The following is a 13,124-nucleotide window of genomic DNA, read 5'->3' as shown; positions in this document are numbered from 1 at the left end:
CGGAGTGACCATTGCCCTCCGGCCACCACAGGGGGAGGGAGGGGACAGGGACAGGGGGAGGGAGGGGACAGGGGCGTGACAACGCTGCTGCAGATATTCCACAATTCCGCACTTTTTAACCAATTTCCAATAAAAACCCGCGAAAACCCAGCGTTTTCTTGCTGAGGGGACACAGAGCTCCGTGGTGGGGGACAGATGGAAACCTCCGGCCACCAAGTTCACCCCGGCTTGTCCCCGCAGCTGGGACAGAGCCCTGTCCCCTCTCCAGCACAAACAAAACCTATTCTGGGCTGTGACCTGCGACAAACCGCAGCCCACACGCGACAATTACGGCGTGGCCAGCAGCTCCACCGGCACATCCCGGCACAGCCACGGCCGGAGGAGCGGCTCCGGCTGTCCCGGTGGGTCTCTGGCTTTCCCGGTGGGTCCCGGTGGGTCCCCGGCTGTCCCGGTGGGTCCCCGGCTTTCCCGGTGGGTCCCGGTGGGTCCCCGGCTTTCCCGGTGGGTCCCCGCGCATCCCTGGCTGTCCCGGTGGGTCTTGGTGGGTCCCCGGCTTTTCCGGTGGGTCCCGGTGGGTCCCCGGCTTTTCCGGTGGGTCCCGGTGGGTCCCCGGCTGTCCCGGTGGGTCCCCGGCTGTCCCGCTGTGTCCCCGCGCGTCGCCTCCGCCATGGACCCCGCGGTACCCAGGGCCACCCTGAAGGTGCTGGGGCTGTGCGCGGCGCTGCTGGTGCTGGTGGCGGCGGTGACAGTGGCCGTGGCGGTGATGGTGTGGCGCTCCGAGGCCGTGGGGAAGCTGCGGGGGTGCCGGGAGAGGGCGGCCAACGAGAGCCGGGAGCTCGGGAATCGCCTGGAGGAGCTGGAGCGGGAGCGGGAGCGGCTGGAGCGGGACGAGGACGCGCTGCGCCGGGAGCTGGCCCGGACACGAGGGGACAGCAGGAGGGGCAACGCCAGCCTCGTGTCCTGCCGGGAGCGGGCGGTAGGTGGCCGGAGGGATGGGGACAAGGTGGTTCTTGGTCGCTTTGAGGATGGAAAACGGGATGGGGACAACAGCCCCTGTTCTCTCATCCGGTCCCTCAGCAGCGTCCGCGGTCCTGGTGGGTGGCCGGAGGGACAGGGCGGTCCCTGGTCGCTTTGGGATGCCAGGATGGGAGATGGGGTTCTGGGATGGGGATGACACCCCCTGTCCCCTCACCGCGGCCTCCAGTCCCCGTCGGTGGCCGGAGGGATGGGGACAAGGCGGTGCTTGGTGACTCAGGGATGGAAAACGGGACGGGGACAACACCACCTGTCCCCTCACCACCGTCCCCTGTCCCTCCCTCCCTGTCCAGCAGCCGAGATCAGGGCGTTGCTGCATCCCTGTGGGAATTCCCACCAGGAGAACCCCGGGAAAGATGTTCCAGCCGGGATGATGAGCTGGGATAAGGGGCAGAGCCACCCTGGGGAGGGCACGGCCGCCACATCCCTGCAGGCGACACCCCAAAAAGGGAGCCCTGGATGCTCCCGGCTCCATCCCGCCCATCCCACTCCCGGCGGGGGCAGCTATTCCCGGCTGTCCATCCCTATAATTACCCCATCCCAGGCAGCAGCCGGGGCCGGAGCTCCCAGGTTTCTCCTTCCCGAGTATTTTTAGCTGCGGTTCCAGCCGGGAAAGGGCCCGGCAGCCGCAGCCCGGAGGAAGAGCCGGGTCCCGCCGCCTCTCTTGGGCTCATCCGGCTGAACAATGGCCCGAAGAGGCTGGAAAATGCTCCCGCTTCCCGGGGCTGGCGCCGGGAGCCGGGCAGGGCTGGGCAGGCTCTTGGAGAGCCCCGTCCCCGCCCCGGCACCAGCGCTGCCACCCGCGGGGTGACCTCGGCCTGCTGGGACGGCTCTCATCGCCCCCAGCATGAGCGTCCCTCCGGGGAAGAGGGATTGTCCCCAAATCCATGAAATCCGTGTCCCTGACCCTTAGGGGCAACCTAAGGCCACCAGGAGCGTGGGGACAGCTTGGGGACACGGGTGACCTGAGGCTCTCCCGAGATCCCAACGCTCAGGCCGAGCCATTCCTTCAGGGATTTCAGGATTGTCCCCAAATCCGTGAAATCCTTGTCACTACCCTTTGGAGGAACATGGCGGGAGGGGGACAGCCACCCAAGGCCACCAGGAGCATGGGGACAGCTCGGGGACAGCCACCCAAGGCCACCAGGAGCACGGGGACAGCTCGGGGACATGGGGTGACAGTGAGGCAGAGGAGGAGGAGGGCTCTGGCAGCAGACGAAGGCTCGGGGGCTGGACGCTGCCCACCGCTGTCCCCACGTGTCCCCTCTCCCCAGGCCCGGCTGGAGGCCAATGTCACCGCGCTGGGGGACGCGCTGGTGGCCCTGCGGCGAGAGCGGGCCGAGCTGGCCGGTGACAAAGCGGCGCTGCAAGGTGAGCTCTGTCCCCCGCACACCGAGGCCGGCCGGGGCTCCGCCAGCCCGATTCGGGGTGACGCCGGTGTCGCCGCTGTCCCCAGAGGAGGTGGCGCGGGGCGCGGAGCAGGCGCGGGGGCTGCGGCGGCGGCTGCAGGAGGCGCTGGAGCAGCAGCGGGAGCTGCGGGAGCGCCGGGAGCGCTGCGAGGCGCGGCACAGGGACCTGGAGAACACCCTGTAAGGTCCTTGTCCCCTGCCACATCCCCCTCCCTGTAAGGTCCTTGTCGCCGTGGGACACGCCCCTGTAAGGTCCCTGTCGCCTTCCGCGGGATGGGCCACCCCCAGAGCAGTCAGCCCCAAAAATCAGACACCCTCGCACAGCCCTTGTGACATCCTGCTCTGTCCCTCCCTGCCCATGGGGACCCCCCTGTGTGTCCCCCCGGGGACCCCCCCTATGTGTCCCCCCAGCTCCCTCCCTGCCCTGTCCCTCCCTCCCTCCCCATGGGGACCCCCCGTGTGTCCCCCCAGCCCCTCCACCACCCTTCCCTGTCCTCCCCCCCTACTCTGTCCCTCGGTCCCCACCCCCGTCCCATCCCGCCACCCCTTCCCTGTCCCACCCTCCCCATGGGGACCCTCCCGTGTGTCCCCCCAGATCCCTCCCTGCCCTGTCCCTCCCTCCCTCCCCATGGGGACCCTCCCGTGTGTCCCTCCAGATCCCTCCCTGCCCTGTCCCTCCTTCCCCATGGGGACCCCCTGTCCCCCCACCCTTCCCTGTCCTTCCCTCCCCTTGGGGACCCCCCGTGTCCCCACCCCGGGGACGGGGCCACCCCCACAGTGGCTCCGCTGTCCCCGCAGCCGGGACTACGCGGCCGAGGTGGAGGCGCTGCGGCGGCGGGGGAGGGACAGAGCCACCGGGCGCAGGTGTCCCCTGTCCCGGTACTTTTTGGGGGGAGGGGGGACATCCTGGGGAAGAGGGACAGCCCGGGAAGGGGGGAGAGGGACAGCTCGGGGAGGAGGGGACAGCACGAGGAGAGGGGACATCTCGGAGAGGGGGGGACAGCCCGAGAAGTGGGACAGCTCGAGGAGGTGACAGCCCGGAGGAGAGGGGACATCCCGGGGAAAAGGGGGGGCACCAAGGAGACGGGGACATCCTGGGAAAGGGGATGGGAAGGTGGCACAGCCCAGAGAGTGGAACATTCCGGGAATGGGGGACATCCTGGGAAGAGGGGACATCCCGAGGACGGGGCACAGCGAGGAACGGCGGCTTCGCTGCCGTTGTCACCCGTGTCCCCAGGGCAGCAGGACCCCGTGGGGGACTCATTCCCTGTCCCCCCCCCTTGCAGGAAAGGCTGAGGCCCCGCAGCCCCCCCGGTCCCGCCCCGCTGAGCGCGACGTTCCCGGTGTCCCCGCCGTGTCCCCGCGGTGTCCCCAACACCGGGACCAGCGGGGGCTCATTCCCGGCCCCGGAGCCGCCAGCGCAGCCCGGGGAGCGATGGGGGTGGGAGACGTGTCCTGATCCCATCCTGTGTGCCCTAATCCCACTGAGATTCCTGATTTGATCCCGTGTCCCCATCCCACTGTGGCTCCTGATCCCATCCCATGTCCCGATCCCGCGGTGTCCCGATCCCATCCTGCGCACTGATCCCGCGGTGTCCCGATCCCACTGCACGTCCTAATCCCGCTGTGTCCCAATCCCGATCCCGATCCCACCGCGTGTCCCGATCCCACATCCCCCAATCCCTTTGCGATGCCACCGCGTGTCCCATTCCCGCGGTGTCCCCATCCCACTCCGCAGCCGGACACGGGACTGAGGGGTCCCTTTCCCGGTTTTGGGGCAGTTTCGGCTCATCCCGGACACCGTTTTCCCACCGGAGCTCTGGGATGCGCTCCGGGAGTTACCGCCACATCCGCAGCGCTCCGGAAACCGGGAACACCGGGAATTTTGGGAAGATTGGGTAATAAAGGCTGCTCTGCTCTCGGGGACATCTCCCTGCGCCACCAGCCCGCTGTCCCCTATTCCCCTGACCCCAACTGGCCCCTCCCCAAACCCAAATATCTCCCCAAACTCCAGCGATTTCTCCCATCCCCGGATCCCAACGGCACTGCCAGGGACCCCAAAACGCGCCGAGGGGGGACTGGGGGACACGGAGCCACCACCCGCCTGTCGCGGGGCCACTCCCGGTGTCCGTCCCCTCACGGCGACATCGCTGCCACGGTGGCTCCACCCAGCCGGGGGTTGGCAGCAGTGTCCCCACCCCAGTGTCACCCAGGCTGGCTTGGGGACACGCCGGGGACTCGGAGGGGACTCCGTGAAGGGACGAAGGTGGCGTTTGGGGTGGGATGGCTGAAGGGGGGGAGGACACACTGCCCCTTTGCCCCTCAGTGCCACCACAAGCGGGGTGTCCGGCGGTGTCCAGACCCTGCCCGCGGCCACTGTCACCTTGTCCCCATCCCGCGGAGAGGGCACCGGCTGTGCCCGACCCCGCTCCCAGCCCCGCAGGATGCCCGGGGGGGGCCGAGCCGTGGGGCCCCGCCGGGCTCTGACCCCGGGCCGGTGGCTGTTTCCTGCCCTGGCTGCGCCGCGTCCCTTGGGGACAGGGAAGTGTCTGCGGTGACCCGGCCGGTGTCGCTGCCGGAGCCACGCTCAGCTACCGCCGCTTCCTTTTCCTGAGCTGCAAATAACAGTGAGTCACCCCCCCGAGGGGACACTGCCACCGCCATCCCCACCGAGGGGACACTGCCACCGCCATCCCCACCGAGGGGACACTGCCATCCCCACCGAGGGGACACTGCCACCGCCATCCCCACCGAGGGGACACTGCCACTGCCATCCCCACCGAGGGGACACTGCCATCCCCACCGAGGGGACACTGCCACCACCATCCCCACCGAGGGGACACTGCCATCCCCACCGAGGGGACACTGCCACCACCATCCCCACCGAGGGGACACTGCCACCGCCATCCCCACCGAGGGGACACTGCCACCACCATCCCCACCGAGGGGACACTGCCATCCCCACCGAGGGGACACTGCCATCCCCACCGAGGGGACACTGCCACTGCCATCCCCACCGAGGGGACACTGCCATCCCCACCGAGGGGACACTGCCACCGCCATCCCCACCGAGGGGACACTGCCACCACCATCCCCACCGAGGGGACACTGCCATCCCCACCGAGGGGACACTGCCACCGCCATCCCCACCGAGGGGACACTGCCACCACCATCCCCACCGAGGGGACACTGCCACCGCCATCCCCACCGAGGGGACACTGCCATCCCCACCGAGGGGACACTGTCACTGCCATCCCCACCGAGGGGACACTGCCGGACCCCCCGAGGGGACACTGCCACCACCATCCCCACCGAGGGGACACTGCCGGACACCCCCGAGGGGACACTGCCGGACCCCACCGAGGGGACACTGCCATCCCCACCGAGGGGACACCGCCATCCCCACCGAGGGGACATTGCCACCCCTCGACCACCGAGGGGACACTGCCGGACCCCCCGAGGGGACACTGCCACCGCCATCCCCACCGAGGGGACACTGCCAGACCCTCCGAGGGGACACTGCCGGACCCCACCGAGGGGACACTGCCGGACCCCCCGAGGGGACACCGCCACCCCCGGCCCCCCGAGGGGACACTGCCGGACCCCCCCGAGGGGACACCGCCACCCCCGGCCCCCCGAGGGGACACTGCCGGACCCCTGACCGCCGCTGTCGCCGTTGGGATGCTCCCTCCTGGATCCCATCCCGAGGGCTCCTCGCAGCCTCCCGGGATCCCGACAGAGGTCCCGTTCCCCCTTTGTGCCATCCCCAATTAACCCCCGCTATAATTAGCCCCCCGCTGTAATTAAGCCGCCCCCACACCGTGGGAACGCTGTTCCCAGCTCCCCGCCCCATCCCAAACCTTTGTGGGGCTGCGCTGGGCCCACGCGGATTTGGGGTTTGGGATTGCTGAAATCCGGAGGAGGGGACAAGAAATTTTGGGGCGCGCGGCGCCGAAATTTGGAGGGGGACAAGAAATTTGGGAGGAAATCCGGGGATTTTGGGGAAAACGCTGGAATTTGGGGAAAATGCTGGAATTTTTGGGGGGGAAATGCTGGAATTTGGGGAGGGGGGAGGGGTGGGAAACATCTTCAGTGTCACCTACCAGAGATCGGTAGCGCCTCACCGGGACACTGGGATGTCACCGCTGTCCCCTCCAGGGTCAGGGGGGCACGGGGGGATCCCCCCGAGGGGAAGGGGGGGTTCGGGGAGGGGGGGCCCGGATGCGGCGCTGCCCTTTGCACAGGATACGGCCGCAGGAAAATCCAACTTTCCTGGAAACCCGCTTCAAAGCGGATCCAAGGATGCTGGGAAGCCGCGGCAGAGCAGCTCCCGGTATCCCTGTCCCCGCTGCCTTCCCACGGTGGCTTCGTGCCCGCGTCACTCGGTGCCACCCCCGGGCCACCATCGGGGTCCCCTCCATCGTCCCATCCCTGCCTTCCCGGCGGGATCGAATTCCCTGGAGTTCCCGTGCCGGGAGTGGGAATTTTGGGGTGGGACACAATTCCAGGGGCGCGCCGGGCACCGAAATGGGATGGGGGAATGGGATCCGAGGTTTTTTTTCCTTCTCCACTCCAGGAACAACAATCCCAGCGCCAGCGCCCTGAGAACCCGGCGGGATCGAATTCCTTGGAATTCCCGTGCCGGGGGTGGGAATTTCGGGGCGGGAGAAAAATTCCAGGGATGTCCTGTGCACAGAAATGGGGTGGGGGGAATGGGATCCCAGGTTTTTTTCCCTTTCCACCTCAGGAGCAACAATCCCAGCGCCAGCAGAAGCTGCGCCCTGAGAACCCGGCGGGATCATTCCCTGGAATTCCCGTGCCGGGGGTGGGAATTTCGGGGAGGGAGAAAAATTCCAGGGATGTCCTGTGCACAGAAACGGGATGGGGGGAATGGGATCCCGTAATTTTGGGGCGGGAGAAAATTCCAGGGGCGCGCCGGGCACCGAAATGGGGTGAAAGAATGGGATCCAGGTTTATTTCCCTCTCCACCCCAGAACAACAATCCCAGCGCTCTGATAACCCGGCGGGATCGAATTCCTGCGCCGGGCTGGGAATTTCGGGGCAGGAAAAAAATTCCAGGGGCGCGCCGGGCACCGAAATGGGGTGAAGGAATGGGATCCCATTTTTCCCTCCCCTCTCCACTCCACGAACAACAATCCCAGCGCTCTGATAACCCGGCGGGATCATTCCCTGGAATTCTCACGCCGGGCTGGGAATTTCGGGGCGGGAGACAATTCCAGGAGAGCGCCAGGCACGAAAACGGGATGGGGGGAACAGAATCCCGTGGGTTTTTTTTTTTTTTTTTTTCCTTCCCCACTCCAGGAACAACAATCCCCGCGCCAGCAGAAGCTGCGCCCTGATAACCCGGCGGGGTCCTCGGGAGCATCCGGCACAGCAGGAAAGAGCCCGGCAGGAGGAAATATTAAATCCCGGGATACAAACACCGCGTCGGGAGCAGCTCCGCCCCGCCACGATCTCCCCCCACCCCCCCTAAAAAGCGGGGTCCCGGCGGGGTGGGGCGGCCAGAGCTGAAGCGAGGATGGAGAAGAGCAGCTTCGCCATGGCCAAGTTCGGCTTGGAGCGCAAGGAGGCGATCCCGAAGCGGGATTGCGGGTTTTACGTCAAGTACATTTTCCTTTTCACCTCGCTGATCCAATTCCTCATCATCCTGGGGCTCGTGCTCTTCATGGTGTACGGCAACGCCCAGGCGGGCACCGACACCCACCTGAGGCTGCTGGAGGAGCAGGTGCAGAGCCACTACCGCAGGATCGTCGCCCTGGATGCCACCAAGGCCAACCTGAGCCGCGCCCTCAACGCCACCCTCAAGGACAAGGACAAGCTGCAGGGGCTGGCGCTGAAGGTGCAGAGGGAGCTGGAGAAGTGTAACAGCAGCCAGGCTTCCGGCAGCGTGCCGCAGGTGAATCCCGGGATTCGGGCAGGGATTTGGGGCTGGCAAATTCCCGGCGGGAACGCTGCTGTCGTCTCCTCCTCGTGCCCCGCGCGTCTCGGCGGTGGTGCCAATGTGAAACCCCCCAACCCCAGCCCCAAATCGCCACGGGGGGGTTTTGGCCGAGCGGGTTTCAATCTCGGGGTCCTCGTCCTCCTCATCCTCCTCTTTGTCATCGTCCCGTTCTCCTGGAGCTCTCCCGGCATCCGTGAGGTGGTGCCGGGGGTCCCTTTTGGGATTCTCTGACCCTTCTCCTCCTCTTCTTCTCCTCCTTTTCGTCCTCCTCCTCCTCAGCCCCTGGAGCTCTCCCGGCATCCGTGAGGTGGTGCCGGGGGTCCCTTTTTGGGATTCTCTGACCCCTCTCCTCTTCTTCCTTCTCCTCCTTTTCGTCGTCCTCCTCCTCCTCCTCAGCCCCTGGAACTCTCCCAGCGCCCCTAAGGGGGTGCCGGGTGTCCCTTTTGGGATTCTCTGACCCCTCTCCTCCTCTTCTTCTCCTCCTTTCGTCCTCCTCCTCCTCAGCCCCTGGAGCTCTCCCGGCGTCCGTGAGGTGGTGCCGGGGGTCCCTTTTGGGATTCTCTGACCCCTCTCCTCCTCCTCTTCCTCATCCTCCCGTTCCCCTGGAGCTCCCGCAGCACCCAGGAGGTGACGCCGGGGGATCCTCGGGGATGTTCTGACCCCTCTCTTCTTCTTCCTCCTCATCTTCTCCAGTCCCCGGAATTCTCACAGAGCCCACAGAGTGATGCCGGGAGGTCCTTTTGGGATGTTCTGACCCCTCTCCTCCTCTTCTTCCTCGTCCTTCTCCTCTTCCTCAGCCCCTGGAGCTCTCCCAGTGCCCCTGAGGTGGTGCCGGGGGTTCCTTTGGGGATTCTCTGACCCTTCTCCTCCTCCTCTTCCTCCTCCCCAGCCCCGGCGCTCTCTCCGTTCCCTGTGGGGACCTGGATGATGCCGGGGGATGTTCTCGGGCTGTTCTGACCCCTCTTCATCCTCTTCCTTGCCCTCCTCCTCCTCCTCAGCCCCTGGAGCTCTCCCAGCACTCCTGAGGTGGTGCCGGGGGTTTCTTTTGGGATGCTCTGACCCCTCTCCTCTTCCTCATCCTCATTTCTCCTCCTCCTCAGCCCCGAGGTGCTCACGAGGCGATACCAGGGGAATCTTTGTGGGATCCTCTGACCGTCCCCCCCCTTCCTCCTCATCTTCCTCCTCATCACCCAGGATTCTCCTCTTTCCCTGTGGGGACCTGGCTGATGCCGGGGGGTGGTTTTGGGATGTTCTGAACCCCTCCCCCCCCCCCCTCCTCCTCCTCCTCCTCCTCCCCAGCCCCCGGAATTCTCACAGAACCCACGAAGCGATGCTGGGAGGTCTTTGTGGGATGCTCTGACCCTTCTCCTCCTCCTCCTCCTCTTCCTCCTCATCCCCCAGCGTTCTCTCCATTCCCTGTGGGGTCCTGGCTGATGCCGGGGGGTGGTTTTGGGATGCTCTGACCCCTCTCCTCCTCTTCCTCCTCTTCCTCCCCCCAGCTGCAGGAGGTCGTGTACCTGCAGCTGAGGTTGGCCGAGTGCCGCATGACCAGCGCCCTCATCAACACCTCCTGCAGCGGTAAGAGACCCCCCCGAAAACCTTGGGGACCCCCTTCCCACCCTCCTGGGGACTCCCAGCACCCCCCGAGGACCCCCAGAACCCCTTTCCCACCCTCCTGGGGACATCCAGAACCCTCTTCCCACCGTTTGGGGACCCCCAACTCTCCCATCCCACCCTCCTGGGGACTCCCAGCACCGCCTCTGGAAGCCCAGAACCCCATTCCCATCCCTCTGGGGACCCCCAGCACCCCCCGAGGACCCCCAGAACCCCTTTCCCACCCTCCTGGGGACATCCAGAACCCTCTTCCCACCGTTTGGGGACCCCCAACTCTCCCATCCCACCCTTCTGGGGACCCCCCGAACCCCCTGGGGACCCCCCAGGATTCCCTTCCCACCCTCCTGGGGACCTCCAGCACCCCCTTCCCACTCCCAGCACCCCCTTCCCACCCCCTTCGGAACTCCAGGACCCCCTCCCACCCTTTGAGGACCCCCCTAACTCTCCCCTCCCACCCTCCTAGGCACCCCCAACCCTCCCCCCACCCCTGTGCCAGGCAGAGGCGTCACCCCGAGCCATGGGGTGGCACCCGGGGGGAAGCCAAACCCCCGTCCCCCAACTCCCCATGCGCTCCCCCCAAGCCGAGAAGCTGCAGCTGCAGCGGCAGCTGGACCAGGCCACGTTATCCAAGAAAAACCTGGAGGAAAGGAGCCGGCAGAGCGAGGCCACGCTGGCCAAAGCCACCCAGGACAGGGACAGGTGCCAGCAGGACCTGCAGAGCGCCAAGACCATGGGGGACTTCAGCAGGACCGAGCTGGAGCTGCAGAGACGCGAGTGCCGCTCCCTCAAGGGTGACATGGGTGACAAATTCCAGAGGGTCACGGAGCTGGTGAAGCAAATCGGGTGCAGAGAGGCCGAGGACGAGCTGAAGCAGCTGCAGGAGCGCACGGAGGGGCTGTTCCGGTGGCAGCAGGAGCGCGACGCCCGCTACATCCACAAGAACACCTGCGAGCTGAGCGTGCAGCAGTGCCAGCTCAACTGCTCCCGGGAGATGCAGGAGCTGGAGAGGAGGATCCAGGGCCTGGAGAAGCGGGAGAGGGACGGGGTGGAGGAGAGGAGGAAGCTGGAGGCGGAGAAGGAGAAGGTGGGGAAGGAGCTGGAGGAGAAGAGGAGAGCGGCGGCGGCGCAGGCGGAGGCGCTGAGGGAGCAGCTCGGGGTCTGCATGGGCGCCAAGGTGGGGACATGGGGACAGCCTTGGGGACATGGGGACACTCATGGGGACACAGGGACATGGGGTATTGGGGATATGGGGACAGCCTTGGGGACATGGGGACAGCCTTGGGGACATGGGGACACTCATGGGGACACAGGGACATGGGGTATTGGGGATATGGGGACAGCCTTGGGGACATGGGGACAGCCTTGGGGACATGGGGACACTCATGGGGACACAGGGACATGGGGTATTGGGGATATGGGGACAGCCTTGGGGACATGGGGACAGCCTTGGGGACATGGGGACACCCTTGGGGACATAGGGACATGGGGTACTGGGGACATGGGGACACCCATGGGGACACAGGGACACCCATGGGGACACAGGGACATGGGGACACCCTTGGGGACACAGGGACATGGGGACACCCATGGGGACATAGGGACACCCATGGGGACACAGGGACACCCATGGGGACACAGGGACATGGGGACACCCTTGGGGACACAGGGACACCCATAGGGACATGGGGACACCCATGGGGACACAGGGACATGGGGACACCCTTGGGGACACAGGGACACCCATAGGGACATGGGGACACCCATGGGGCCCCGGGGATGTGGGGCCATAGGGGCATTGGGAGCACGGGGACTCCCTTGGGGACACGGGGCATTGGGGCACTGGGGACATGGGGACCGTGCCACTGCTGACCAGTGCCACCAGTGACTGCTGCTTGACTCTGACGGGTGCCACCCTTGCCCGGTGCCCCGCTGACCACTGCCCCCGCTGACCACTGCCCCCGCTGCCCCCCCCCCAGATGTCCCACCTGGACCTGCTGGGCTCGCGGGTGCCGGGCAGCGCCGGCCACTTGGGCTCCTTCCCTGGCACCGGCTCCTACATGGAAATCCTGAGGAACCCGGCGACCTTGGGCACCATGGGTGAGTCCCTGGAGGGACTGGGGGACACTCTGTGGGGCCACCGTGTCCCCCTGGGTGCCCATCCCAATCCCAATCCCAATCCCAATCCCAATCCCAATCCCACCAGGAAAGAAGAACCTGGAGGAGCTCCAGCGGATGCTGCAGGTGATGGAGCAGTACACGGCCACCCTGAAGAACCCCAGGTGAGGGGACAGAGGTGACACAGGGACCCCCCCCGCGGGCTGCCCAGGGGTCCTGGGGGTACCGGAGACCTGATCTCATTTTCCCCACAGCGGATAACGCTGGAAAAACGCATGGAAAAACCAGGAGCCGCCCAGGAGGTGCTTCCCGCAGCACGGATGGCAACCCCCGGCCCGAGGGCCACCCTGCCTTTGTCCCCGTGTCCCCAAACCCCCTCCTCCCGCGTGTCCCCCCCCCCCCCTCAGATGTATCCCCGCCTTCTGGCTGGAGCGGGACAACAGCCGGCCCCCAATTTGGGGACAACTCGCTGCACGTGTGTGGATGGAAATCCATGGAAAAACCGGCGTGGCGAGCGGGAATTCCATCCCGGCTCCGCACAAGGGTGGGAAACGCCCGAGGACGAGGGACAGGGATGTCCTTGTCCCCAAGGACGAGGGACTGAGCTGGCCCCCAACCCCCCCCGCCCCCTCTCCGGAGCGGGGCAGGGATTCATTCCCGGCCGTCACTCCGGGATTTATGGCCGCGCTTCCTGTGGAAAATCCTTTTCCTGCCCCGCCGCCTCTGCCCGCACGCCAGGCGCTCCCTGCCAGCGCCTCGGCGCCACCGAGAGCTCCCAGAGTGTCCCTTGTCCCCTCCCCGGCCCCCTCCTGCGCCATCCCAAGTGTCCCCCAAGCCGCGTCCATGCCGGGATAAGGGCGCTGCCACCTCCTGCCACCCTCCCCAAAGGGATGGCGATGCCCCGGCAAGCGCCCAGCGGGCAGGATGGGGTCGAGGTGACCAAGGTGACAAAGGTGACAAAGGCTCACTGAGGGTCCGGGGCGGGGGGA

At 66.5% G+C, this 13,124-nt stretch overlaps 3 protein-coding genes across 5 annotated transcripts; all 3 read left to right on the top strand.

The window, feature by feature from the left end:
• The first annotated feature begins 235 nt into the window (after positions 1 to 235).
• LOC116435882 (cingulin-like) lies at positions 236 to 4,383 on the top strand. 3 transcript variants are annotated; one of them, XM_032092538.1, is made up of 5 exons: positions 236 to 976; positions 2,310 to 2,406; positions 2,492 to 2,624; positions 3,243 to 3,308; positions 3,731 to 4,383. In XM_032092538.1, the coding sequence occupies exons 1-5, from the start codon at positions 668 to 670 to the stop codon at positions 3,738 to 3,740; spliced, it is 615 nt and encodes a 204-aa protein (XP_031948429.1). In that variant the 5' UTR covers positions 236 to 667; the 3' UTR covers positions 3,741 to 4,383. The 3 variants fall into 3 exon arrangements, with proteins under 3 accessions (XP_031948429.1, XP_031948427.1, XP_031948430.1); XM_032092536.1 differs by having other exon boundaries at positions 3,243 to 3,323; XM_032092539.1 differs by lacking the exon at positions 3,243 to 3,308.
• LOC116435864 (collagen alpha-1(III) chain-like) lies at positions 4,114 to 7,754 on the top strand. Its single transcript, XM_032092508.1, has 2 exons — positions 4,114 to 4,722; positions 7,021 to 7,754. The coding sequence occupies exons 1-2, from the start codon at positions 4,135 to 4,137 to the stop codon at positions 7,549 to 7,551; spliced, it is 1,119 nt and encodes a 372-aa protein (XP_031948399.1). The 5' UTR covers positions 4,114 to 4,134; the 3' UTR covers positions 7,552 to 7,754.
• A 134-nt stretch (positions 7,755 to 7,888) lies between these two features.
• PLVAP (plasmalemma vesicle associated protein) lies at positions 7,889 to 12,609 on the top strand. Its single transcript, XM_032092498.1, has 6 exons — positions 7,889 to 8,361; positions 9,906 to 9,984; positions 10,602 to 11,194; positions 11,997 to 12,117; positions 12,224 to 12,299; positions 12,390 to 12,609. Exons 1-6 carry the CDS (start codon positions 7,984 to 7,986, stop codon positions 12,394 to 12,396), a joined length of 1,254 nt encoding a protein of 417 aa, XP_031948389.1. The 5' UTR covers positions 7,889 to 7,983; the 3' UTR covers positions 12,397 to 12,609.
• The last annotated feature ends 515 nt before the right edge of the window (positions 12,610 to 13,124 follow it).

Source organism: Corvus moneduloides, chromosome 28, assembly GCF_009650955.1.
Source record: "Corvus moneduloides isolate bCorMon1 chromosome 28, bCorMon1.pri, whole genome shotgun sequence".
Classification (NCBI taxonomy): domain Eukaryota; kingdom Metazoa; phylum Chordata; class Aves; order Passeriformes; family Corvidae; genus Corvus; species Corvus moneduloides.
This window is presented reverse-complemented; position numbering and strand designations above follow the sequence as displayed.